The sequence below is a fragment of the Cydia amplana genome, chromosome 15, assembly GCF_948474715.1.
Source record: "Cydia amplana chromosome 15, ilCydAmpl1.1, whole genome shotgun sequence".
Taxonomy (NCBI): Eukaryota; Metazoa; Arthropoda; class Insecta; order Lepidoptera; family Tortricidae; genus Cydia; species Cydia amplana.
The window spans coordinates 11,137,606-11,164,977 of record NC_086083.1 but is presented as its reverse complement, the minus strand read 5'-3'; the positions used below and the strand labels follow the sequence as shown (position 1 = coordinate 11,164,977).

At 42.4% G+C, this 27,372-nt stretch overlaps 2 protein-coding genes and 1 non-coding gene across 3 annotated transcripts in view; 2 read left to right on the top strand and 1 right to left on the bottom strand.

The window, feature by feature from the left end:
• The window catches only part of LOC134654587 (E3 ubiquitin-protein ligase UBR1), a 47,300-nt gene extending 27,910 nt beyond the window's left edge, over positions 1-19,390 (top strand). Inside the window, exons 16-29 of the mRNA XM_063510056.1 lie at positions 154-319; positions 852-966; positions 1,697-1,908; positions 4,270-4,436; positions 5,180-5,355; positions 7,217-7,308; positions 7,522-7,649; positions 8,955-9,065; positions 10,544-10,719; positions 12,674-12,917; positions 14,179-14,364; positions 14,980-15,987; positions 16,931-17,110; positions 19,236-19,390. Coding sequence (XP_063366126.1) covers positions 154-319; positions 852-966; positions 1,697-1,908; positions 4,270-4,436; positions 5,180-5,355; positions 7,217-7,308; positions 7,522-7,649; positions 8,955-9,065; positions 10,544-10,719; positions 12,674-12,917; positions 14,179-14,364; positions 14,980-15,987; positions 16,931-17,110; positions 19,236-19,382 — 3,108 coding nt within the window. The 3' untranslated portion in view covers positions 19,383-19,390. The remainder of the gene's footprint in view (positions 1-153; positions 320-851; positions 967-1,696; positions 1,909-4,269; positions 4,437-5,179; positions 5,356-7,216; positions 7,309-7,521; positions 7,650-8,954; positions 9,066-10,543; positions 10,720-12,673; positions 12,918-14,178; positions 14,365-14,979; positions 15,988-16,930; positions 17,111-19,235) is intronic.
• Positions 19,391-23,631: 4,241 nt separating this feature from the next.
• Positions 23,632-26,059, top strand: LOC134654542 (alpha-N-acetylglucosaminidase). The gene has a single exon (XM_063509991.1). The coding sequence runs from the start codon at positions 23,708-23,710 to the stop codon at positions 26,036-26,038; it is 2,331 nt and encodes a 776-aa protein (XP_063366061.1). The 5' UTR covers positions 23,632-23,707; the 3' UTR covers positions 26,039-26,059.
• Positions 26,060-26,387: 328 nt separating this feature from the next.
• Trnaw-cca (transfer RNA tryptophan (anticodon CCA)) lies at positions 26,388-26,459 on the bottom strand. The gene has a single exon. It is a non-coding gene; the product is annotated as a tRNA-Trp (tRNA).
• Positions 26,460-27,372: the final 913 nt, after the last annotated feature.

Here is a 27,372-nt window from a genome sequence, read left to right as displayed (position 1 = left end):
TTCTTTTATATTTACGTTTGCCACAAGAGACTCCGTGTAAATACTCGTAATTGGTATGAAATCTGATGTATAAATTATGAATAATGCATACTGTAAATTGCCTCCTTTCAGTTCACCGTATATAGAAGTACTAACAGATCACATCCTTCACAGATCGGAGCATCTCTCATAGAAAGCAACGAGTTCATAATCCACGTATTGAACAAGTTCAACCTCCTGGACTGGGCCGCGTCGGACTTCGAACAAAGAGGGGTCGAAGATGATGCCTTGAGGCACACCATTAGCATGCTTGAGGAGTTCCTAGGGCTACTGATTACTGGTAAGTTATTTAAGCATTCATAAACCTTCATCATGAGGCCTTTTTTTTTATACCACATAGGTGGCAAACAAGCATACGGGCCGCCTGATGGTAAGCAGTCGCCGTAGCCTATGGACGCCTGCAACTCCAGAGGTGTTACATGCGCGTTGCCGACCTTTTTTTAAAAACCTGTACACTCCTTTTTTGAAGAACCCCATATCGTAGACCCTCGGGAGAACCTCGGAAGGGAGCTCATTCCACAGCCGGAGCGTCCGCGGGAGGAAGGCCTCCTACAAATCTACATATTGACATAATTATGTAACGCACGTTCGATCTTTTTATAAACCAATGCCAGACCGGCATTTGCGACCACATTCGTGGGTCTCTCGAGCTTATCTTATCGTGCTCTGTTTCGAGCTCTTCCCACGTGCAGATACCAAGTGGAACCATGTATCTTCACCATAAACCTTATTTCAATCAGATAAGTCTTACTATCGGTCTGTCTAATATGTTGCTTTTTGTACAATTTAGTTTTAATTCTATTTGTCCTCAGTGGTGGGATCCCGATATGTACCTGGTGTTGGAGAGGTCACCAATGAAGACAGAACAAAAAAAGAGATTATACAGATGCTATGTGTCAAACCCATGCCGCACTCTGAACTTAACAGGTACGTCAAACAAACAATGTAAAAACATATTTGTATGATCAGTGATCAGTACATCACCATACCCACCATTATGTCACCGTGATTAGTGATCACTTATTTAAAAAGAAGGTCTATTCTTTATTAAATTCGTGTGAAAGTTAGGTAAAGATATCTCATTATTTGTTACTTTTTACAGTTGTTATACCTACTCAGATAGCATTTCATAGTATTAAGTTTATTACAAAATATGTTTTGCATATAGGAAACTATAGGTCTACATTATAAAAAATTCTAGCTGTTTAGCTTATTTACCTACATGTTTATAAGACTGTTTCTAAATAAATAAAAAAAAAAATCACAGACATAATGGCGGGTATGGTGATGTATACAAACAGAATGTACTGAAGTTCTAAGGACATTTTATTACCGTAAAACACAATAATTTGACACAATGCACGCAACAATTAAATTCTCAACTCTCAAAAATGTAACTCGTTCAATAAATTAAACTTAGTGACCCGGTAACATTGAGACGCGAAATGTATGTACGGTAACAGTTTTTAATGATTCACGGTTAGTTTCACTAGACTTATATCGACCGGGATATGAACCGTGATTACCTTTTGTATTCTTTTCGAGCTCCCGATATTACGAAAACAACAAAACCCCCGATATACAAAAGGTAATCACGGTTCATATCCCGCTCGATATAAGTTTATTTACGGTATATTGTGACATGTTTTTTACTCAGATCGCTCCCCGAAGACCAGCTCCACGAAACAGGCCTAGAAGCCGTCATTCACGAGGTCGCCGACTTCATAAAGCCCACGGGGGGCAATAACCGAGGCGTCTACAAGCTGAAACCACATCTATACGACGAATACGACACATTCTTCTATCACTACACTAGGGAAGAGCTTTCTAGGAGTGAAGAAGAACAGAGGAGTAGGAGGAAGGCTGCTGGTGAGATTTGATCTTAAGTACGTAGGTTGTAAAGTCGATTTTAGGTTGATTATTAGTTGTGCAAGTCCATGAAGTTAACCGTGACGTCTACAAGCTGAAACCACATCTATACGACGAATACGACACATTCTTCTATCACTACACTAGGGAAGAGCTTTCTAGGAGTGAAGAAGAACAGAGGAGTAGGAGGAAGGCTGCTGGTAAGATTTGATCTTAATTACGTAGGTTGTAAAGTAGATTTTAGGTTGATTATTAGTTGTGTAAGTCCATGAAGTTAACCGTGACGTCTACAAGCTGAAACCACACCTGTACGACGAATACGACACATTCTTCTATCACTACACTGGGGAAGAGCTTGGAATGAAAAAGAACAGAGGAGTAGGAGAAAGGCTGCTGGTGAGATTTGATCTTAACTACGTAGGTTGTAAAGTCGATTTTAGGTTGATTATTAGTTGTGCAAGTCCATGAAGTTAACCGTGACGTCTACAAGCTGAAACCACACCTGTACGACGAATACGACACATTCTTCTATCACTACACTAGGGAAGAGCTTGGAATGAAAAAGAACAGAGGAGTAGGAGAAAGGCTGCTGGTGAGATTTGATCTTAACTACGTAGGTTGTAAAGTCGATTTTAGGTTGATTATTAGTTGTGCAAGTCCATGAAGTTAACCGTGACGTCTACAAGCTGAAACCACACCTGTACGACGAATACGACACATTCTTCTATCACTACACTAGGGAAGAGCTTTCTAGGAGTGAAGAAGAACAGACGAGTAGGAGGAAGGCTGCTGGTGAGATTTGATCTTAATTACGTAGGCTGTAAAGTCGATTTTAGGTTGATTATTAGTTGTGCAAGTCTATGAAGTTAACCGTGACGTCTACAAGCTGAAACCACACCTGTACGACGAATACGACACATTCTTCTATCACTACACTAGGGAAGAGCTTGGAATTAAAAAGAACAGAGGAGTAGGAGAAAGGCTGCTGGTGAGATTTGATCTTAACTACGTAGGCTGTAAAGTAGATTTTAGGTTGATTATTAGTTGTGTAAGTCCATGAAGTTAACCGAGGCATCTACAAGCTGAAACCACATCTGTACGACGAATACGACACATTCTTCTATCACTACACTAGGGAAGAGCTTGGAATTAAAAAGAACAGAGGAGTAGGAGAAAGGCTGCTGGTGAGATTTGATCTTAACTACGTAGGCTGTAAAGTAGATTTTAGGTTGATTATTAGTTGTGTAAATCCATGAAGTTAACCGTGACGTCTACAAGCTGAAACCACATCTATACGACGAATACGACACATTCTTCTATCACTACACTAGGGAAGAGCTTTCTAGGAGTGAAGAAGAACAGCGGAGTAGGAGGAAGGCTGCTGGTGAGATTTGATCTTAATTACGTAGGCTGTAAAGTAGATTTTAGGTTGATTATTAGTTGTGCAAGTCCATGAAGTTAACCGTGACGTCTACAAGCTGAAACCACATCTGTACGACGAATACGACACATTCTTGTATCACTACACTAGGGAAGAGCTTTCTAGCAGTGAAGAAGAAAAGGAGTAGGAGGAAGGCTGCTGGTGAGATTTAGTCTTTATTGCGTAGGTTGTAGAGTAGACTTCAGGTTAACTAAAGCGGCGGCTTGGAGGTTGTTCGCTTTAAATGTATGATTTTACGACAAGTTATTCAACCACTACAGTAAAGAATATTTTTTAGGAGTCAAGTCGCTGTATATTGTTGTGCTTTTCACTCGGGCCGATTTTTTAGGGTTCCGTACCTCAAAAGGAAAAAAACGGAACCCTTATGGGATCACTCGTGGGTCTGTCTGTCCGACCATTCCAATGCAAGTTGAATTTGTAGTGAATTTGCTACATTAGTGCCCAAATTTAGAATACTTTAATGAATATTATGAGATGTGTTGCTAGTTTCGATGTTATGGAAAATATTTTTTGCAAGTATTTTGGAATGTAGGTATAAGTAACTTGATATATTATTATTGTAATACATATAAGGAGAGGCATGTAATATGACTCTCCTCCATATTAGGTTAGGAATGTATCCATATACGGAGAGTCATGTAAGATGACTCTCCTCCACATAAGGAAGGGAATTTAGGTCATGCTACTGGACACCGACACCATCCACGTGTAAGTCTCCCCACCTAAACACGTGTAACCTAAATTCCCTAGGTTTATATAAATACCAGTTTTTAATCAATAAATTACAGTATTTACTCGGCACTCCTGGTGTTTCACTACTTACTTGGGTCCCATCTTTACAATTTTTTGCCTAATATTGGAAAACGAGATCAACTGTCGTATATGCGCCCTTTTACTGAAAACTTGTACATTTTGTACAGGTCTCCCTGAATGTTGCCCGCCGCCGCCACTCCCCAAGTTGACGGCGCCCTTTCGTCTCCTAGCAAGCCTGCTGCAATGCGACGCCGTCATGTATGTCCTGAGGACAGTATTAGAGCGAGCGCTGGACCTCAGGGCGAGGTCGTTCTCGGAGACGCAAGTTCATAAGGTGAGCGTTTATATATAAAAACATCCTTAATACGAAAAACATCGTATAGTAAAGTACAGTTTAGAAAATTCGGTCAGACTCTTTAGATCTTGTTCCTATATTTTAGAAAAAATAATTATGGTCCTAAATACATAAAAATTACATTGCTGTATTATTTTTTCCTTGACGTGCATCGAAACTTGTGCAATGGCGCGCCGTTCCAGTGCCTATGGATGCTAATTGAGTAGTTTCTCGAACGGCGGCAACCAGCGGGCATGTTACACAAATTCAAACATATACAAATAGCCTCAGTGCATGTTGACCAAATCTTTTAAAAGCTCGATGCAAAACTTTACGCCTGTCTAAACTCGCCGTTGGTTGCCCGTCACTGAGGCCGTACTTTATATAGTTCGATTTAGATAGAGAGTATTTATTAATTATATGGATAATAATAGTGATGGAAATCTATATTTTGACATCTACAATTCTCATGGACTATGTACCTGATATTCATTAATTATCATAGCTGTAAGTAGGGTTAGATTATTACTCGTACTCGGTGAGCATAATAGTTTAGTTGCTAGTATTAAGTTCAATGTTTTTGTACGCCGTTTGGTAAAATATAGTGAAACTGTACATATTATAAACTGACCACCATTGTAATTCTACATATATTTACAAATAAAACACTTACTTACGGTGCAGTGCGCGGCCGTTTACGCATTTGCCAGTACGGAACGGAGTTTAACAACATCGTATTTCAGGCTCTACACCTGATGGGCTACGCGCTGCGCGACGAGGAGAGCGGGCACTACGAGTTCCTCTCGTTCGCCGAGAGCGCGCAGCGCGGCGGGCTGCTCGTGCTGCTGCAGCGCCTGCTCGCCAGCCCGCGCGTCGACGCGCACCGCCCGCTCGCCAAGTGGCTGCTGCACAAGTGCAAGTACGTTACATACTATACTACGAGTTCCTCTCGTTCGCCGAGAGCGCGCAGCGCGGCGGGCTGCTCGTGCTGCTGCAGCGCCTGCTCGCCAGCCCGCGCGTCGACGCGCACCGCCCGCTCGCCAAGTGGCTGCTGCACAAGTGCAAGTACGTTACATACTATACTACGAGTTCCTCTCGTTCGCCGAGAGCGCGCAGCGCGGCGGGCTGCTCGTGCTGCTGCAGCGCCTGCTCGCCAGCCCGCGCGTCGACGCGCACCGCCCGCTCGCCAAGTGGCTGCTGCACAAGTGCAAGTACGTTACATACTATACTACGAGTTCCTCTCGTTCGCCGAGAGCGCGCAGCGCGGCGGGCTGCTCGTGCTGCTGCAGCGCCTGCTCGCCAGCCCGCGCGTCGACGCGCACCGCCCGCTCGCCAAGTGGCTGCTGCACAAGTGCAAGTACGTTACATACTATACTACGAGTTCCTCTCGTTCGCCGAGAGCGCGCAGCGCGGCGGGCTGCTCGTGCTGCTGCAGCGCCTGCTCGCCAGCCCGCGCGTCGACGCGCACCGCCCGCTCGCCAAGTGGCTGCTGCACAAGTGCAAGTACGTTACATACTATACTACGAGTTCCTCTCGTTCGCCGAGAGCGCGCAGCGCGGCGGGCTGCTCGTGCTGCTGCAGCGCCTGCTCGCCAGCCCGCGCGTCGACGCGCACCGCCCGCTCGCCAAGTGGCTGCTGCACAAGTGCAAGTACGTTACATACTATACTACGAGTTCCTCTCGTTCGCCGAGAGCGCGCAGCGCGGCGGGCTGCTCGTGCTGCTGCAGCGCCTGCTCGCCAGCCCGCGCGTCGACGCGCACCGCCCGCTCGCCAAGTGGCTGCTGCACAAGTGCAAGTACGTTACATACTATACTACGAGTTCCTCTCGTTCGCCGAGAGCGCGCAGCGCGGCGGGCTGCTCGTGCTGCTGCAGCGCCTGCTCGCCAGCCCGCGCGTCGACGCGCACCGCCCGCTCGCCAAGTGGCTGCTGCACAAGTGCAAGTACGTTACATACTATACTACGAGTTCCTCTCGTTCGCCGAGAGCGCGCAGCGCGGCGGGCTGCTCGTGCTGCTGCAGCGCCTGCTCGCCAGCCCGCGCGTCGACGCGCACCGCCCGCTCGCCAAGTGGCTGCTGCACAAGTGCAAGTACGTTACATACTATACTACGAGTTCCTCTCGTTCGCCGAGAGCGCGCAGCGCGGCGGGCTGCTCGTGCTGCTGCAGCGCCTGCTCGCCAGCCCGCGCGTCGACGCGCACCGCCCGCTCGCCAAGTGGCTGCTGCACAAGTGCAAGTACGTTACATACTATACTACGAGTTCCTCTCGTTCGCCGAGAGCGCGCAGCGCGGCGGGCTGCTCGTGCTGCTGCAGCGCCTGCTCGCCAGCCCGCGCGTCGACGCGCACCGCCCGCTCGCCAAGTGGCTGCTGCACAAGTGCAAGTACGTTACATACTATACTACCTGCATTACGCTCTACTCTACTGACAATGCGACACGAGACAAGTCAATAATACTCTCAAATTGTACCATGGACCATATGCAAATAGATTGCCGTCAAAAAAATGTTTCGCGTCTTATATAAGTTTTAACATATGACATAGTGGCAGAACAGCAAAGTTTTCCCTTATTTAGGTATATCGTTGGTCGTTGGAAACGAGCTCACGTTCTAAGAAGCGCTATTGTCAAATATAAGAACGTTCACCGATGTAAACGTAAATCAAAACGTCCCATTTCATTAACAACAAGGTTTGTAAAATATTTTAAAGTATAGTTTGTCACATTAATGGTGCCGTGACCAGGATATCCTATGACTTTATGTAACGTGTTGTTTATTTCTTAAGGACGCTGCTTGGGCAAGCGGACGAGCATTTCGGCGACGGAGAACAAATGGAGACCGACCAGGAAGCGAAACCCACTAATGATGACGCTGCCGGTTAGTAATGTGTTCACATAACATATATTTAGTTATTTAGCGTCCTCGTAAGTCCTTACACAATAGGGTATTTGACATTTTTTATGAAGAATTTATATCAGTCGATCAGGTTTGTTTGGAGGATCAAATGTCTGTATGGGACCCATTGTCTTAAAGCAATAAAAAAAGTAACAAATGATGGTCAAAGTCTGGCACCTTTTACATTTCGTACAGAAGTGGAGAAGGCGCGGCGCGCTAAACTAGCGGCGGAGCGACGGGCCAAAGTGATGGCTCAGATGAAGGCGCAAATGAACAACTTCATCTCAAACAACTCTGTTCTGTTCGAAGAAACAACCACTGAGGTAATTACCTTTACCAATCTATCCGTGACGACCGAACGTAGTTCGAAATAGTTATTAATTGTTTTAAAGAGTGAGATCCTGGCAGGGTCGCCTTGACAAGGCGAGAGAGGCTTCACAATGTGAGGTGGGACGTAAAGGAGGACTCGATCGTACTGAATAGAGGTTTATTATGTCTTAAATAAGAAGTACAAGCCATTATATACTAAGCTATGTACGCGTGTGGGTATGGCGTAGTACACACACTACATTATGACGCAATGTGAAGTGGACCTATTACTATAGATATTGGTAAGATTTCGATGGCATTTTCGATTATCTGGGAGAAGGTACAGTTCCTGTAACAAAAAACCTGAACTGGTTTGGAAATCTATAAGGCAATAGGGATGTTGACAATTTTTTGGAACTGGTTACATTTTGTAGATAGACACGTAATAATTACAGAAAAAAATATTAAAAAAATATATTCATTAATTTTGAATAAAAAAACATGTATAATAAGTTTCGTGTTTAAACTGCTGTCAGTGCCACAACAAGAGTCACCGTAAACAAACATGACAGTCTGACAAATTTTTTTAAAGCCTTAACACACTACCGCATCGGACAGCGACCTTCTTTCTCGCTCTAACTTATAGCTGCGTCCTTAACGTACTACTTTACACACTATCGATTCGTACGCCGCACCGCACCAAGATCGCGTTTCGGTACGATAATCTGTAGACACTTAAGCAGGTTTTATAACTTGTCTTTGGTGATTCCACTGTGATTACGTCACGCGCTCCGATTGGCGTTTGCAGTCACGTGTGAAATAGACGGAGTGCCGGGAGGGGAGTAGACACTAAACTCAAGTTACTGTGTTATAGTTTATCTCATGACACTATACAAGTCACCACCAATCTTCTCTAGTAATTCTAGTGATCAACTATATATATTATTAACCTACGTGTCTTGAAGAGGAAATCCCTTATCGGATGGAGAGGTGTTTTATCTGTTTATTAATTCGCTTAGTATCCACTACGTGGTTTACGTGTACTACGTGAGCTACGTGTAGATGCGCGCATCTGCCTATCACACGTGATACTGGGCATTATTTTAAATACTTTTGATTATTTTTAATTAATTTATTACGCATATTTACACTTGCAAAATATGATTTTCCGCGTTCTAATATTCCCTGCTATGGTAAAAACATAACATGTTATATATTCGCGATTCATGTCAACATCCCTATTCTTCAAGAACCACCAATTACCACGAAATAAAAAAGCGATTGAAACATTCAACTAACCATTACCCCTTTTGATTTAGGTGACAGCGGAGGAGCAAGAAATCCGTCCGCTGTACTGCGGCGCGGCGCTCGGCGTGTGGGGCGGCGGCGTCACCGAGGCGCCGCGCGTCTGCATCATGTGCCAGGAGGAGGTGCGATAAACACATACAACCCTCCTACTCTAACGATTTAAACAAAAAATAATTCAGCCTATATACGTCCCACTGCTGGGCACAGCTCATACGCGAGAGGACTTGGGCTATAATCCCCATGCTAGCCCAATTGGGGATTTTACATACACCTTTGAATTTCTTCGCAGATGTATGCAGGTTTCCTCACGATGATTTTCCTTCACCGAAAAGCTAGTGGTAAATATCAAATGATATTTCGCACAAAGGTTCCAAAAAACTCATTGGTACGAACCGGGATTTGAACCCGCGACCTCCGGATTGAAAGTCGGACGTCGGAGTCTAACGATTTACGAATTAAAAATGTCAAAACGACAACAATTTTTTTTTCAGTTTTAACACATTTAATGCCGAAAACCCGACTATCGGGTATTTTATGATTTCGTTCCCAGGCCGGACGACCCGATAGTCGGGATCGTGGTACTACAGCTTTATATGACGAAATTTTTGTAGCCTGGCGCGGATGTCTTGTTTGGCTGCGTGGCAATGAATGTGTTAATTCATTACTTTACTATAAGTTTTTAAGTGACACGCATTTGACGTTAGTCCGGTTCTTAATCTGATAGAAACTTGTGTAATTTTTCTGCCGGCGCGATATCGCGTCCGCGGGACTCGAGCTTGGTTTAAACATTAATTTTCAATGATACAAACCGTCACTCGGTGGAAGTAGACGTGTCAGGACATGTTTTATTCTATATTTTAACCCGAATGGGCCCTACGGAAATCCAGCGCTGGCTTTTAAAGCATTATGCTGAGTTGGGTCCATTTCGTGATGCACACTAAGTGTAAGGCCTGAGTAGACGCTCGAAGCGGAGCGTACGGCGGGGCGTGCAGCGTGGCGTCGGGCTCGGGACTAATTTGAGCAGCGTGTACTAAGGCCGCTACTATACGCTTGCATTTGTTTAACATGCACGCAGCACGCCCCGCCACGCTGCACGCCCAACTCGAGCGTCCACTCAGGCCTTACACTAATTGATTAGGGTTCCGTACCCAAAGGGTAAAAACGGGACCCTATTACTAAGACTCCGCTGTCCGTCCGTCCGTCCGTCACCAGGCTGTATCTCACGAACCGTGATAGCTAGACAGTTGAAATTTTCACAGATGATGTATTTCTGTTGCCGCTATAAAAACAAATACTAAAAACAGAATAAAATAAAGATTTAAGTGGGGCTCCCATACAACAAACGTGATTTTTGACCGAAGTTAAGCAAAGTCGGGCGGGGTCAGTACTTGGATGGGTGACCGTTTTTTTGCTTGTTTTTTTTGCTTGTTTTGCTCTATTTTTTGTTGATGGTGCGGAACCCTCCGTGCGCGAGTCCGACTCGCACTTGGCCGGTTTTTGTTTCTTCTTTTCTTGCTGCTGTTGTTGTCTGTACATGTTTTGTGATCGTCGCGAATAAGAATCTTCTATCTTTATATAATTTAGTTGAACATGTTCGCAGGCTCGCGTGGAGCTGACAGCGGAGCCACTGGTGCTAGTGTCGTTCTCGTGCGGCTCGGCCGTGCTGCCCTGCGCGGCTGAGGCGCCGCGCGCGCACGTGTCGGTGTGCGGGCACGCGCTGCACGCCGCCTGCGCCAAGCACTACGTGCGCGGCGTGCTCGAGAGGGAGACCAGGAGGTAACATCCGGGGCTATAACACTACATAGTATAAAACAAAGTCGCTTCCCGCTGTCTGTCTGCCCCTATGCATGCTTAGATCTGGGGGCACGGCAGTGCCCCCGCCAAGTCGAGCGCGAAGCAAACACTGCCGTACCGTCCTTTACTGGAACCATTTCGCCGCATTTTCAGGCCCCTATTTGAGAACCTCTGGATAAGACCAGAACGCAGAAATTTTCGACATCCAGTAAGCATTTAGTTCCGAAGTTAAGCGAAAGCAAAGTTTCGCATTTATGACACTCATTCACTCACTCATGATCATCAGAATGGAACTAGTACTTCCCATAAACTCAGAGAGCTGAAATTTGGTACAGAGTTAGGGTTTAATGGCCACATAAAGGGAAAACCTAAAAATATTGCAATATCACTCACGTTTTAAAGATCTAAGAACTGCATAAGTAAGTTTGTAATCCCATATAAATATATGATATTACAAAGTGACTGTTGCAGTTCCTACAAATAGTAGGTAAAGTAAAGGTACACTACGATGTACGATGTGAGTATGAATGAAGATATGTTTAGTTATGATAATGTGTATACATAATATGGGTATGAGTACCGGAAAAGAAGGACTGCCTACAAAAAGAGATGAGATCCCATCAAAAACATTACATGTAAAAAGGTGCAAGTCTCGCAACGCTTTTACTACAAAAAAGTTTTGAGATGTATAATAATGTGAAACCAAGTCGGTTATTTTAATCAGTGCCAGGGGGTGTTAAAACCGTATCAATAAGATATCTTTAATTTGTAATACATATAATGACTTGGCAATCGCACATAATGCTTTACTCGTACCGTACTCGTAAATATGTGTAATGCTCAAACTGCAATTAGCGCTAGCATTATGTTCAATTAGATTTTTTTTTAATAGCTGACGATAAATTTTGTCATTATGCAGCCGTGCGATGGCCAAGTCATTATACGTATTACAAATTAAAGATATCTTATTGATACGGTTTTAACACCCCCTGGCACTGATTAAAATAACCGACTTGGTTTCACATTACATCTCAAAACTTTTTTGTAGTAAAAGCGTTGCGAGACTTGCACCTTTTTACATGTAATGTTTTTGATGGGTCTAACTAACAAAAAAACTACAATCAAACTGAGATGCTGTTGAAGGTCATCACCTAACTTACATGCTAACAATCTTTGTAGCCTTACACGCACACACACACAATTTTTTCTTTCCTTTTTTTCCTTTTTCTTTGAATTGCTTAATTTCTCTAACTATTACATTAATTGCCTATTCTATTAGATTAGTCTTCAGTTCTTTACTTAACCTTCACTTTACGAATTACGACTCCGGCCACCACGTGACAGGCATAGCCTAGGGTGGGGGCTACTGGACATTATGTATTGTTAATAAGGTTTTTTCATTTAAATAAATATTATTCTTATTCTTATCTTTAAAACTACGCAACTGATTTTGATGCGGTTTTTTTTTAAATAGATAGAGTGATTCATGACGAAGGTTTATGTATAATTTGTTAACCTATCAATTTCGAGCAACTATCTCTGTCACTATAATTAAGCCTTAATTGGAGTAAAAGATAAAGATGCTCGAAATTTGTGAAATTCGGTATTCGCGGTACTTAGGCCCTCAGATCTGGTTGACAACACTTGCTGAAAATGTTCGGAGCAAGCTAACTGCACAGATTTTATCCTCGTAAAGCCCAATGTGCTTTACAGTGTACATACATACACTCCGTTTCAATCTAATTAGAATAAACCAAATAAAGCAGCATTTCTTTTGTTCTATTGCTTTCTGAAACAAACAAAATTATTACTCAGTAAACCAAAGTTCAAATTAAAAATAGGAAATATTTGTATATTGAGCCTTATGTGGAAGTCACTGATTGAAACGTTCAATATTTTTATTAGTACGCTCACTAATTATATCGACTTTTTCCAGGCCCTACCGCCTCCGGCAACCGGCAGCTTTCGACGCAGAAAAGAAGGAATACCTCTGCCCTCTCTGCGAGCGACTATGCAACACTTCCCTGCCCCTGCTACCCGCGCCCACATTGCCGGCCGGCGCGCCGCCGCCGCTCTCTGAAGAAGTATTCAGGGACTCGGTCGCGCTGATACTGAAACACCAAGTTTTTTCTGAGGCTGTGCATGTATGCACGGAGTCTTGCGAGGAAATCCTGTGTCAGGTAATGTCTTAGGGCCAGTTGCACCAAACACAATAGGGTATTTGACTGTATTTCAATAGTACATTACTGCAGACGCCGGGAAAGAAGGGCTTGCCGGGCGAGTAGGTATAGCCGGCCGACCGTAGGGAGGCCGGATAGTGATACGAAGCCGGCAAGACCTTTTCACGGCTAGGCATGTATAGTGCTTTTCTCAAACATGCAATGAAATAAAAAAATACACCACTCAAAAAAACAAATTTATAATCTTTATAATAAAAATCCAACTTCACAACAAAAGTTTTTTAATTTTCCTTCCAATCCCGCCATAATTGTTTTTTTTTACGGAAGTCGTCCGTATTTCGCGTGTGTAGTGTTCGAATAGACCTTATTAGGGCCATTATACACAATTTGATAATAAGAATCTAAATTTCTATAAATAAAATAAATGCAGAGGATTTTAAATATTGTCTATGGTCTCTGGTGACTTACGTATAGACAAAATTTTAAATTTATTCATCAACACATTGAGTCATACAGATTCGTATTCTTAGTATCAGTACGTTCGTGTATAACAGGCGTTAACATGGATATTTTGGTCCGATAACCATTCATTCACCAAAAAAAAAAATATAATTCGGTTGTTTAGTCTGTTCATGGACACAGACCCCATGTTTACATTAGAATTAAAAAAAAAATTACTTCCCGGCCTAGGCCTTCAATTTCGTATGAAATTCCTTTACAGTTCTCTGGAGTTGCTCCGCCCTAAACGTGATACTTCGAAGCCTGATATAACGCCCGGAGCGTCGACATTTCATTGCATGTTTGAGAAAATACATTATTTTACACCATGCATGAAATAAAGCACCAGAAGATTAAAAAATCGTTTTGACAATTCGAAAAAAGAAACTGATTTGACTAGTAGTCCTTACCTAAAAATTTGTTGCTTTAACCGTGACAGATGTTCTGGTGCATCGCCCCCTTACTCATAAAACTTTTAAAATGCTTCTGTGAAATTTTATCTTCTTCTAACAAACACTATGTACTATCAAATTGACAAATAAGGACTAAGGAAACTCAATTTTAGGTTTGTTAAGACTCAGACCTTCAGACAGAATTCGAGGGCCACGGAACGCATTAAGATTATCACCCAGCACTAGATTTCTAGGCTGAGCCTAAACTCTACAAAATCAACTTTCTCAGGGATATGGTTTTCTCATGTTGACTATGACGTATTTACAGCTTTCTCAGGTATATGGTTTTCTCATTTTGACATATTTTGTAGGCGCGAGCTCGTAGCGTGGGAGCGCAGTCATCGGACATGGAAGACGGAGAGTCCACCGACGACGCGCCGGTGTACATGTTGACCCAATCCCAGGACCTGCTGCCTCAGGAGTTCATGGTACACTTCGAGGGCGAGATACCCGCGTACACGGACGATATGAAGAGGCTCATCACGGAGTTTGTTAACGTGAGTGGTCATTTCTATGCCATAAGCACAGAATAAATAATAGTACTAAGTACAGAAGACTCACTCTGTAACAAAACGCGTCTGTTACGATCAGCACAGATATGGCCGCTAGGTGGCGACAGCGCCACGCGCGGGTTATGGCTTTCCCCAAAATTGGGGCCGAACGGATGTACTTTTAGCTACCTGTAGCAAAGCGACGAAATCGCGGAGTGAGACACGCCTGGCTAAAGAAAGAACGCTTACCGCGAGGAATTTCGTACACTGTTCCTATTTCTATTGCTCGCGCATAATTATATTGCTGTCCCGCTCGCTCAGTTGACTGGCATCATGGACGAGACAGCAATAGAATTACACGCGTGCGATAGAGATAGGAACAGGCGGGTCAATGTACGAAATTAATTAATATAAATATATGTACATATATTTATACGCTCCTGAAGGTTGTCTGGAAGAGATCGCTTTTTAGCGATAAGACCGCCTGTTGTTTAACCTCTTCTTCCTGTATTATCTGTATTGTTTTGTGTAATGAGGTGTGCAATAAAGAGTATTTGTATTGTATTGTACATAGTTATTATTTTTATTAGGTATATACTTATATACATTTTCCCTTCGCAGATATTGCCAGTCGTATGCGGCGACATGGAGGACTCCAATCCGCTGTCCTCCGTAGAAGCTTTATACAAGGCCACATCATACACGATCCTTAGCACAAACGCGGTACTTCAGGCCGAGAGGCGACCGCTCCTAGGCGACCTACCCTCCAGGCATCGCGACGCGCTCCAAGCCTTAATACGACTAGCCGCCGTCATCCCGTCCGTCTGGCCCTCGCCCAAACAGCTAGCACACCACGCCCTAGAAAACCTAAACACACTCGAACGCACCTCACCCCTAACTCACCACCCCTTCGAAACTTTAGTAGCTCTAGTCTTAACAGCCCCCTCGCTCTTCAGCAAAACTGCCGGCCCTGCGCGACCCAACCACCTAGCCAGACAATTCACTATAGAAGTATTCAGAGCGCTCATCACACGAGCCATGATCGTTTCAGACTGCGTTAACCACGAACCTATGGAAGGACAAGAAAATTACAAACCTATCAAACCTGATTTGGAAAACTTACTCACATTCATGAAGACCCTAAGACGAGGGAACTTAGATATTGAAGATTTAAATGCTAATGACGTATGGGAGAAGATCAAAAATCAATGCTACACGTTCTTGAGAGCGTCCTGTCTATTCTATCACTTCTTAAGCGATATCAGCTCGCCAACAGAGTTAACTGTCGTCGGTGGTGACACTTGGGAGGTTATGTGCGGTTATCTAGACTTGCCGAGTACGTTTAGAGAGTTAATAGATACGCCCATGGCTAGGAGTAAGTCTGAAGAGTGGTCAGCGCTGTCAAACGAGTGGTTCGCCGGGGAAATCGATATAAAAACGGTAGTTGAAACGAATGAGCCTCCGAAGTTAGTGCCGTTGCCCGATGACTTTTCGGAGTTGATGAATGTGGTTTCTGAGTTCTCTTGTCCGAATTCGGAGAGGGATGATAGCAAGTACCCGACCATGTGTTTGGTGTGCGGGCAGATATTGTGCTCGCAGAGTTATTGCTGTCAGACTGAGATTAAAAAGGTGAGTTTTTGTTTGTTGTATTTTAAATGTTGTATTTACTTATACCAGGGGCCCGTTTCTCAAAAGCTTGTAACTTGTAATACAAGCGACGAGGACTTCCATTTGTATTACAAGTTACAAGCTTTTGAGAAACGGGCCCCAGACGATTTACTGATGACCTTATGAAAAATTTCTCTCAAAAGCATTAAGCGAAAATTTGCAAGTTTCTTTTTTATAACGGTTCTCCCATCAGGCGTAAGTCCTCTCGGTCGATAACTCGTAGGTCATCGAGGGCAGTCGTGTCATAATTCTAGTGAATGTCAGCTACGGTTCCGTCGGTGGGTCGACCGGCGGTTTCCCACGGAAGTAGAAAAAAGGAAGGTGTTTTTAAAGTAGAAACAATTGTAGGAGGGGTATTAAACTAAAATAAATAACATATACGAAAGAAAAAGTGGAAAAGTCCTCCGGTTTCTAGAGCTGTCCAGCCTCTGGCTATATCATCATTATATCAGCCCTTTATCGCCCACTGTTGAGCATTGGCCTCTCTTCTAGTACGCCACTTGTTCCGGTCCTGAGCTAATCTCATCCAGAAGTGACTGGCTACATGAGATGCATGAGAGTTTTTTGTGTCTTGAACTTAGGTTTTTGAAGTGAAAACTTCTTTAGCGCCGTTGTGCACTTTTTGTGATGGGGAAAAAATGTTAAACTCGTAAGACGGTCACGTGACCTGATCGAAAAACTGTTACTTCAATGTCATTGAGTTTTTCTTTATTGATTTAAATGCCATCTAGTGAGTTTCCCTCTAACTGGTATTAATATAACTCGAGTACTAACAGTGATGTGCTTAGGTGTTTCAAGTAATGCGACAAAATAATACATAGTGCTGCAGACATTTTGCAATAGTGATTGAATTTTCACTTCTGCCGGCACTCCCTCAGTGCAACCCGTTATTTTTTTTCTTCAGAGCGGTCGAAGCGGCGGGTCGGAGCTGGTGGGCGCGGTGGTGGCGCACGCCACGTGGTGCGGCGCGGGCGCGGGCGTGTTCCTGCGCGTGCGCGACTGCGAGCTGCTGCTGCTCGCGGCGCCCGCGCGCGGCGCCATGCTGCCCGCGCCCTACCTAGACAACTACGGCGAGACCGACCAGGTACAGTTTGTAGCTTTCTAATAGACCCCGAAGGCTAATCCTATTGTCTATTGTTAAGAAAAACCGCTCGTGCCACGTGCCACAACCACCTGCATAAAAAATCGGTACTTCGGTTACTGAGTGCCGGCGAGTCGAACGCTACAGAACCAGTCTAAAATATGTCATCGGGATGCGTAACAAAGGCGCGTTATCGGAGAGCGCACCTACACTGGCTTTTTGAGCGTTGGACTAGCCCGCGCTCAGGTGCCAAATAGAATAATGAAGACCCTTTTTTGCAGGTAAGTAGCACGTGCGGTTTTACTGAACAATAGACAATAGGATTAGCCTTCGGGGTCTACTAGAAAGCTACAAACTATACGTCCATACCATACATTTATAATACTAGTGGCTCTGTGAGCTGTACACCTCGCGAGCATAGCTTATTGGGACCGCGCACGATGACAGCACCACACAGCGGTTTGATCAATCAACAATACAAAGATTTTAATTTATTAAAAAAAAATACGAAGTTTAAGTGAAAAAAAAAATACAAAAAGTTATGTCTTACTGGGGATCGAACCCAGACTTTCTGTGTGCAAACAAAAAAAGCGATTGTTTACAAAATGCGCCATGATAGTTCTTAGCTAAGCTGACGAAATTCGGCTACTCATTCTCGAGTACAAACTAAATATCTAAATACCGCCTAAACCAGCAATACAATTTTTCTGCATTTTTTGCCATTTACTATGTAAACATGTCTCAAAAAGAAAATACTCTTATGATATCGATACGACTATTTGTTTAAGCGCGAGGTATCACAACTCCTCCATTTTTGAAAATTTCCAAAAACGGGATCGACAAAAAAAATTTATTTACTCATAGAATCTGGTCACAAAATTTCACAAGAATCGGTTGAGAATTGTGACCTGTAGAGGAGAACATCCGGACATAGAAAAGCAAAATGCCCGAGTCAAAACGTAGACCTTCGCTTACGCTTCGGTCAATAATACCTAAAAATTACTAAAGACTAAGGGCCGGTTGCACCAACCACATTTGACAGACTGATCAACGTCAGCCGGCGCGCCCCGGCGCTCTACTATGAAATTTTAAAAATGTAGCGAACTCTTTAACGGTACGAACAGTTTGGTGCAACCGACCCTAACTGAACACGGCGCATGAAGGCAAATTTAGCTCCAAATGATTCGTTCCGCGTCCGATTACAGCGCTATTTACGCTAAAGCTTTGGATTCCTCCGAAAACGGTGCCGTCATATTACGGCCGCTATATAGCGTTGACTGACGTCACTAGAACGTTGTCTATGTAAACAAGATGGCGCGGTTTCCTAGACGGCGTTACGATGGGACGTTATCCCATCGCGCCTACATTTTTCAAATTTGCCGCTTTGACCTTGGTGGATGACGGTGTGTTATGACGCCGTGGTACTTTCCACATGTCGCCACCGTAAAGACGGCCGTCTTTTGCGGCCGCTATATGACGGCACCGTTTTCGGAGGAATCCAAAGCTTTAGAGTAGCACATGTAGTACCGAGTAATGGTTTTTTAAATTAAATATTTAAAAATTAAAAGTTCACGATTTTTTCTATAGCTGTTCCTTTGCTGTCCCGCACTTAGTTGATATTTTTATTTTAAATAAATCAGTTTTGACCAAAGAGAATCGAGTGTATAGAGATTTACTGTCATGGTAAATTACGTAGCCACAGTAAATTTACTGCCATCTTTCGATAGAAAATTAAAGCTGTTAGAAAGCCATTCGACTTTGATAAGATAAGATAAGATATTAACACATATCAGTGAAAGAATAAGGATCAAAGTCAAATGGCGTTCTAACAGTTTTAACCTTGTGTCGAAGATGGCAGCCACACAATTCGCCTCTATTTCAAATACTCTTTGGTTTTTACCATAATTAAAAAAAAAAAACATTTATTGCAGATCAAAGATCCATATAATGTTAGTAACAATTTTGACTTAATAACTAAGTTAGTAGGTACAGAATATATACAGAACTTAGCCTTATCCTATTTGGCCCTGCCGATGGATCAATTTGATGCTTTAAATTTAGTCCAAATTCACTAAAATAAAACTATAACAATTCAAACTTCTAATTAGAACGTATAATTTTTCCACAGGGCCTCCGCCGCGGCAACCCGCTCCACCTCTGCCCGACTCGCTACGAAACTCTCCGCATGCTCTGGCTGAGCCACGGGCTGCACGAGCGCATCGCTCGAGCGCTCGACACGAACATGCTCGTCACCACGCAGTGGCAGAACATGTGAGCGCGGAACGGGCGAACACGGACTACTGGTCGCACTGAAACGAGTCTTCAAAAGACTCCGGTATGATTGGCTACTTCAACTATCTCAAATTGTTGGTATACTTAAAAACGATCCTTCTATCAAAGCCACTTCAAGTATGGTGTCGCGCGAGAACGCAACTCATGCTAGACCGCCTGGTGTGCTCTGGCTTTAAGTATGTAGGCAGGTACTAACAGCAACTCTCTTAACTGACGACCATTTGTGTAGGTACCTTATACCTTTAAAATAAGGGTTACGAAAGTACTAAATTAATTATGAAGATCAGTCTAAGAATTGGGTGGTAGTATATAGACAGATCTATCTATTACAGTGGTTCCTAACCTTTTCAGTTCGGTTACCCCTATGACTAACTAGGGAACCTGATTTTACCCCTCCTCCCAATGTGGTAATAAAAAATAAAACGTGTACGTTTGTTGTATTGTTAAATTAGGTTAGCTTATTGCCCCCGTAAAATACCAGTTTTACCCCCAGGTTAGGAACCACTGCTCTAGGAAATGCTACGAATACTGCGGTGGTGACTAAGCTCGAAACAGGGCACCTACTGGTCACTAACAAAACAGAATGAAAATAATGTCTTCAAAAGACTCCACGGACTATTTCATAATTTTGATGTACGTAAAGGCGATCCACCGATCCTCTTATAAAAGGCTATAGAATTGAAAAGACCACGCAATAGCATAATGCCAGCCCTGAGCTGTTACCAGCTAGTGCGATGCGATCTCCTGGGGTATCAGCTAGTTAAACTAAAAATGTTTACTAGAGCCTATATACAAGAACTATTGCAATAGCACAAATTGATGCTTATAAATTTACTTTCACACGGTGTTACTTATAAGGTAACCCGGAATATTTCAAATTATAGACATACATTGCTGGACCATTCAACATGACAGAGCGAGACTAATATCATCTGATAACCATATTGTGGTCTGTCTATACCGATAAAGAGTAACAGCTTTACAAATACCAACATCTTAAAAACTTGTTTGAAATCATCGAATGGTACAAAAGGGCCAGTATATTCGGTATCGTCTAGTGATTATATAAAACGGAACAGAAAGAAGAAACAATCTTATTTGATTACACTAGCGGACCATTCCAAATTTAAGGGGTCGCTTACGTACTAAATAATTACCTATCACCATCTTGCCATTCTTTGAGACCACTGTTACAAGTCTTTAATATTTTTTTTGCAGAAGAGCAACTAAAAGCAAATGCCATGGCGTTTAGCAAATTTATAAATATCAAGCTGCTAATTAATTAAAAAAAGTAGGTAGATATTTCGAAAAAGATTTAAGTAGCCGAGAGAATTAGATTATATTCACTTGAATAAATAGATATTGACATCTTGTTCACAATAATGCAAGAACTTATAGTAGTTAGTACATTTCAAATGCCAAGTACTGGTTTTACTACCTAATGTTGTTTGATCTAGATCTTGGCTAGGACATGAATTGGCTAACTGACAACTTTTAGGGGTTCGTATGTTCAGTTAGAGTTAGATCTCATCGCTTAGGTTGGTATCCCACTTGTCCAATATCTTGGTCCAATGTGCATTGCGTCTCACTCTCTCGTTAAGCACAATGTGAGAGGCAAATACATTTGACCAAGAAATTGAACAGGTGGAATATTATACTAACCTTAGGTGAGAGTTTGTCAAAGTTGTGTCGATATGTTGAAAAGTTATTGATATTATTACTAAAATCTAACATAGAAAATGATAGGATTTTTACGAAAGATTTCTTAATTTGAACTTATGACTTTAAAATAGCTTTTGATCTGCTTAAGAGACCTTTCGGAAAAAATCAATAATTATGAGCTCATATGACCGATGATACAATTTATCACAGACATTTTAGGCTATACACAAAAGATTAGAGACTATGTCTGTGATATATTTTACCATATTTGTAGGCTTTATACCTTAACTTCAAAATAGGGTGTGATTGTATTAATTAAAAAGTGAGACGACCCGGTTAGGCATTGATGATGGCTCCCGGACTATATAGGCCAGGAGCCATCGATAAGGCTGTGGTAAAACTCAAATATAAATCGATTTCTCATTAAAAACCGTTATCGTGCAATGATGTTATTTTTTAATATAACTGTGTTTGTGCAATGTTTTAAGTAACTTTTTTCTTTAATGAGTGTTGTTTTTCTAATATTATGTTAGTTTATAGTATAGATTTTTGTCGTATGTAATAAAAATAAATAACATAGCTGTCCGATATAAAAGTTTAAATCAAAGTGTTCTTTGGTGTTGTTTCACCTTAACCGTGACGGCAGTAAAAGTCGGCTGCTCATTTTCTTTTACATATATTATATTGTAACATATAGGTGCTTAATATTACTGGACTCAGTAACACATCACTTAACATATAGTTTTACAAAGTGCGCGTTGTTTATTAGCTATTTATTACATAGCAGAGTCCGTTTTTTTATGTAATACTCTTAGCGGCCGTTCATTAATTACGTAAATACGATTTTTGTCTATCAAAATTCTTACGTAATTAATGAATGACCCCTTTCAACTCAGACGGAAGATTGTGAATTGGATAGGTTACAAGATAATGTTTAAATTAAAAATATATTGCCTCTATGAATACTTTGTTTTTTTTTTATACTACAAGTTTCTTTCAGCTGGCAACCCTGACGAGCCTTTTTACATAAGTAAGAGTATGTTGCTGTATGGTCGCTGCGTAAAAAGACTTCAATTTAAAGATCGTCTCAACTATTTCCGTTTAGAAAAAACTTAGGTATATCAATAGTTCAAAACGCGCTCAGTCTTATTTGCCCTAAATATTCGTGTTACTTGGCTGTTGGTGTCGTCGATTATACCCAAATACTTAATTTTTTTAGCAATAGCTATTTCAGGACAGGTGCATCGATTTTTTTTTCGGGGTTTGTGCAATAGTAGGCATCTAGCTTGTGGTTATTTGTTTCGAGGTTAGTTATGCATATTAAATTTTATATACTTAATTAGTTTTATCAGAGTTATGTCAATGTGTTACTACGTAACGTTGAAGCTAATTAGTGACATTGTTAAATCCACGTTCTGCGTGCTCATAGACTGTTGATGTCGCAGAAAAAAAGTAGGGCAGTGTTATCAGCGTAGGAAATAATTTTACCAAATTGCATTTAGATTGCAAAGGTAATTTATATGTACATACTAAAAAATAGGGTGCTGGATATGCAACTCCCTTGAGGAACCCCATAAGGTGTGGTTTTCATGTCTGCTGGTGACGTCGTCTATTTTTAGGCATTGGGTACATTAGTTTACGTATTAGTCTGCAAATAGCTTAAGCTGAGTGCCTATAATACCAAAAGTCTTTCAAGTTTATGCAGAAGGATGGGAGTGAAAATTGTCAAAAGCTTTGGCAAGGTCAAAGACAAACAATTACAAGTTCACAATACAAATATTTTGACAAATAAGGCCAGTCTCTCGCGGACCTTATTAGAGTCTGTTCGGAAAGAGAAGAGTCGTGGAATGTATTGGGCCCATTATACATTCCACGACTCTTCTCTTTCCGCACAGACGTGCAGACTCTATAGAGTTTTTTTTTTCAGCAAATAAAACAAGCAAGTGAATTGACGTGTCCTGCTTGTCTATGGCAGGGGATTAACCGTTTCAAAAGAAGAAACTATCACTTGGTGCAATCAAATAACCTTTCATCTCAATGACCTGACCTAATATAATCTCGTACCTAACGTACAATAAACTCAAGTTATCTATGTTGAATACCTATGTTCTAAAAGGTATAGCCCGAGACCCCATACGTATAATAAACTAACCTTTATCTGTTATTTTTCAATACAGGTAAAAACCTTATATTGTCGATCTTACTAAACCCATCTGTGATGATAGTAGGTACCTATGCAATTTTTGCACAGCTCAAGAAAAAACCGATACCTGCAGATCGTACCTAAAGCTTAACAAAAGACGTAACAACAGGCGGTGTTATCGCTGAAAAGCGATCCCTTTAGAACAATAAAATAAAAAAAGGTTCCATCCCTGCAGAGACATATTCCCACCCAATTTTTTTTAATAAGAAGCCATTGTTGTCAAGTGCTCGTCAAAAGACGGGATAGTATAAATAGAACGCTTGTATTATTATCGTATCTATTCACGATAAAATAAGCGGCGAGCGCAGTCAGCGCAGAGCAGTGAATAAGCCACTTTAACCGGAACGGCGGGTCATTGGTCACGTATCAACTATAAACCAAGCAAGTGGCCCCTTTGTAAACAAGCGTCTCGTCAGTCAGTCAGTGCGAGTCCCGCCGTCGTCATGAAACCACCGCTTATTATTCTTCTAACCAAGTTATTATTAGCATCCGCGTTAAACCTACAGTACCTAGACCCGACCAAATTACAAACGAAAACACCAGCCACCGTTCAACAGAATGCAGCGTCCAATATCATATCGAAATACATGAGCGGAGTAATTGTAGAAGTTAATCCGATATTGTTTAGTGACAAGAAAGATGTGTTTTCTTTATGGACGAGCCAGGGAGTGTTACATATACGCGCGAGCACGGGCGTCGCTGCTGTTTGGGGGTTCAATTATTATCTCAAGAAGTACTGCAAAGGCCATATTGGTTGGCAGAACCAGCGTATCACCATTCCGAGCCCGATACCCGAAGTCAATGAAGTGGTGACAGCTAACGACAGATTCCGGTATTATCAAAACGTGTGCACGGCCTCCTACAGCTTCGTGTGGTGGAGCGCCCCGGACTGGCAGCAGCATGTAGAATGGATGGCTCTCAATGGTATAAATCTGGCGTTGGCGCCGGTTGCCCAGGAGGCCGCTTGGACACGCATCTACCGCCGCCTTGGACTGACAAATGAAGAGATAAACGACCACTTCACCGGACCAGCTTTCTTAGCCTGGAACCGCATGGGTAATGTCCGCGGCTGGGCCGGCCCGCTCACCAAGTCCTGGCACGATGCTCAACGTGACATACAGAGCAGTGTCCTCGATTACATGTTCCAGCTTGGCATCATTCCTGTTCTCCCCGCTTTCAACGGACACGTCCCGAAAGCTTTCTCCAGAATCTACCCTAATGTAACCATCCATGCCGTTGAAACATGGAATAAATTCGATAGTGACTACTGCTGCGGATCGTTCCTCGATCCAAACGAACTATTGTTCAAAGAGCTCGGCAAACAATTCCTAACCGAAGTCACAGTTGGATCCGGAACAAATCATATCTACACCGCCGATCCGTTCAACGAGGTCAAAATCCAGTCCTGGTCCACCGCTCTAGTTAAAAACACAGCTCAAGCTATTTACTTAACTTTAAAGGAAACTGATAGCAGCGCAGTCTGGCTTCTACAAAATTGGATGTTTGTCCACGATCCGATTCTATGGCCGATGGAAAGAGTTAAAGCGTTCCTGACCGCAGTTCCCTCGGGGCGCATGTTGATATTAGATCTACAATCGGAACAATGGCCGCAGTACGACTTGTATCAGCAGTATTTCGGCCAGCCGTTCGTATGGTGCATGCTGCACAATTTCGGCGGTACGCTGGGCATGTTCGGGAACATGAAAACAATCAATAGTGACGTGTATACGGCGCGCTCGAAGGCCAACAGCACGATGATCGGCGTGGGGCTCACGCCCGAGGGTATCAACCAGAACTATGTGGTGTACGAGCTGATGTTAGAGTCGGCATGGCGGCGCGCGCCCGTGGATCTCAACACCTGGGTTGCGGCTTACGCTGAGCGCCGCTACGGCTGCAACGAAACAGCTTCCGCTTGGGGCTACCTCCTCAAGAGCGTCTACAGCTTTGACGGCCTCAACAAAATCCGAGGCAAATACGTGGTAACTCGACGACCCAGCTTCAGAATAAGACCCTGGGCATGGTACAAGAGTCACGATCTTTTCCAAGCGTTCAAAAAATTCGTTGAAGTATCCAACTCTGACTGTTACTCTCCAGGATACTACCACGACTTGGTGGATATCACACGGCAGGCGCTGCAATACCGCGCCGAGCAGCTTTACGTCAATCTACAGAGCGACCGTTTCTCCAACACTTGGGTGTTCAACGCGTCTATAAGTTTATTCCTCGACGCGATGCAGGATATGGAACGAATCTTGTCTGGCAACCGCGACTTCGCACTGGACAATTGGCTGTCGAAAGCGAGAGGCTTCGCCAACGGGCCAGAGCAAACTTTACAATACGACCTGAATGCACGCAACCAGATAACTTTGTGGGGGCCAAATGCGGAAATTACGGACTACGCGTGCAAGCAATGGGCAGAGATGTTCCACTACTATTATATTCCGCGCTGGCGAGCATTCCTGGACGCGGCACTGTTGGCCAAGGTTCGTGGCGAATTTTTTGACGAAGCCAGCACGCAAAGACTAGTTAGAGCTACGGTTGAAGAACAATTCTTGTACGTGCAGATAGACAGTCTTCCGTCAGTTGACGTGAAGAGTTTAGCTCTGGCGCTGTACCAGAAATGGGCGTTCGTGCCAGGGGTGAAGGATCTGCCTCTGAGCGTGCTCAGGCCCGAGCCTGAGACCAGGACCACCCTGGCTGACGTCACGGATGAAGAGCTTCAGTCCACATATGACCAGCCTACTGTAGTCATGCTTGCCACAACACCCTCGTAAAAGTAGGAGCCAATGTAAATCCTAAAATATTATCTAATAAAGATCTAAGACCGATTACTTTATTGCATTTTGTTTCTAGGACCTTTGGCGACTATAGAGAACGCTTTCAAACTGCAATCTAGTCGAAAATTACTGTTGGGGTGCAGTTGCCAAATAGTTGCAGTTCAAACTCGATTTGTATGGCATATAATACACCTACGTCAAATTGGGTGTTTTTTTAATGATAGTCGAATTAAAAATTAAGATTCTGAATTTAACTGTAAAAAATAAGAAATATCATCTTACAACAAACAATAAAACACCAAAAATATCTTTAGGATCCAACAAAAAAATACAAAAAGTAATTGTATGACCCCGACGTGATTTGAACACGCAACCTTCTGATCTGGAGTCAGACGCGCTACCGTTGCGCCACGGAGTCGTTAACGGTAAGCGCGAAAATGGACTACACTATCGCTAACACTATAATATAAACAATTGGCAGTGAAAAAGGAATATATTTTGTTTTAAAATAATAATTTTATTTCTCACATTTAAATCTGAAAATAAATAACATTTGGTTCATTTCTACAATACAATTTTAAAATATTAAATTATACAATTGACATAAGCCAATTTGATTTTAATTTTATTAACCCTATAAAACAGATGTATACATTCAACTTATATTTGCTTATATCAAGTTTTTTTACAAATAAAATGCATATTTTAATTTTATTATGGTATGATTAAATGTAATAGGGCTATAAAGCTATTCTGTAGTATGTTAACTATACTGATGTATTTTTAAAGACAAATTGAATACCTAATCAATCATTTGTACATTTTGTACCTATTATATGAATAGTTATTTTCTGGCATTGATTTTTAATTGCCGTTTTGTCACTAGATGGCGCTGACCCATAATTATTCAATATCTAGCGCAAGATCGGACTTCATCGGACCACTTCGGCCACTTCCTACATGTCCACTCGTTTATATAAAGATCTTTGGCAGTCCAAACTTTTGTTCATATACTTTAAAAGGCACATCTTATAATTACATGTCAGAGTATCTATTAAACCAGTTATTGCATGTTTGTCGTTTTATTCATACAAGATTTAGCATATTTTAAACTCAATTTAAGCGAGTTAATAAATTTCTAGCATCTTGTTAATCTTGTTATGGTTAATACATTTCTAGTGGGGTGTACATTGTATTTTGCTATGTAAACCCAGCTGCAAAAATGCATACACACATTTTAAATGAATTCCATCTGGAAACATTTGCAGCTTGCTGTACATGTATGGCCAACGCAAGGGCATTTCAACTAGCAGACCCCTTATCAATATATC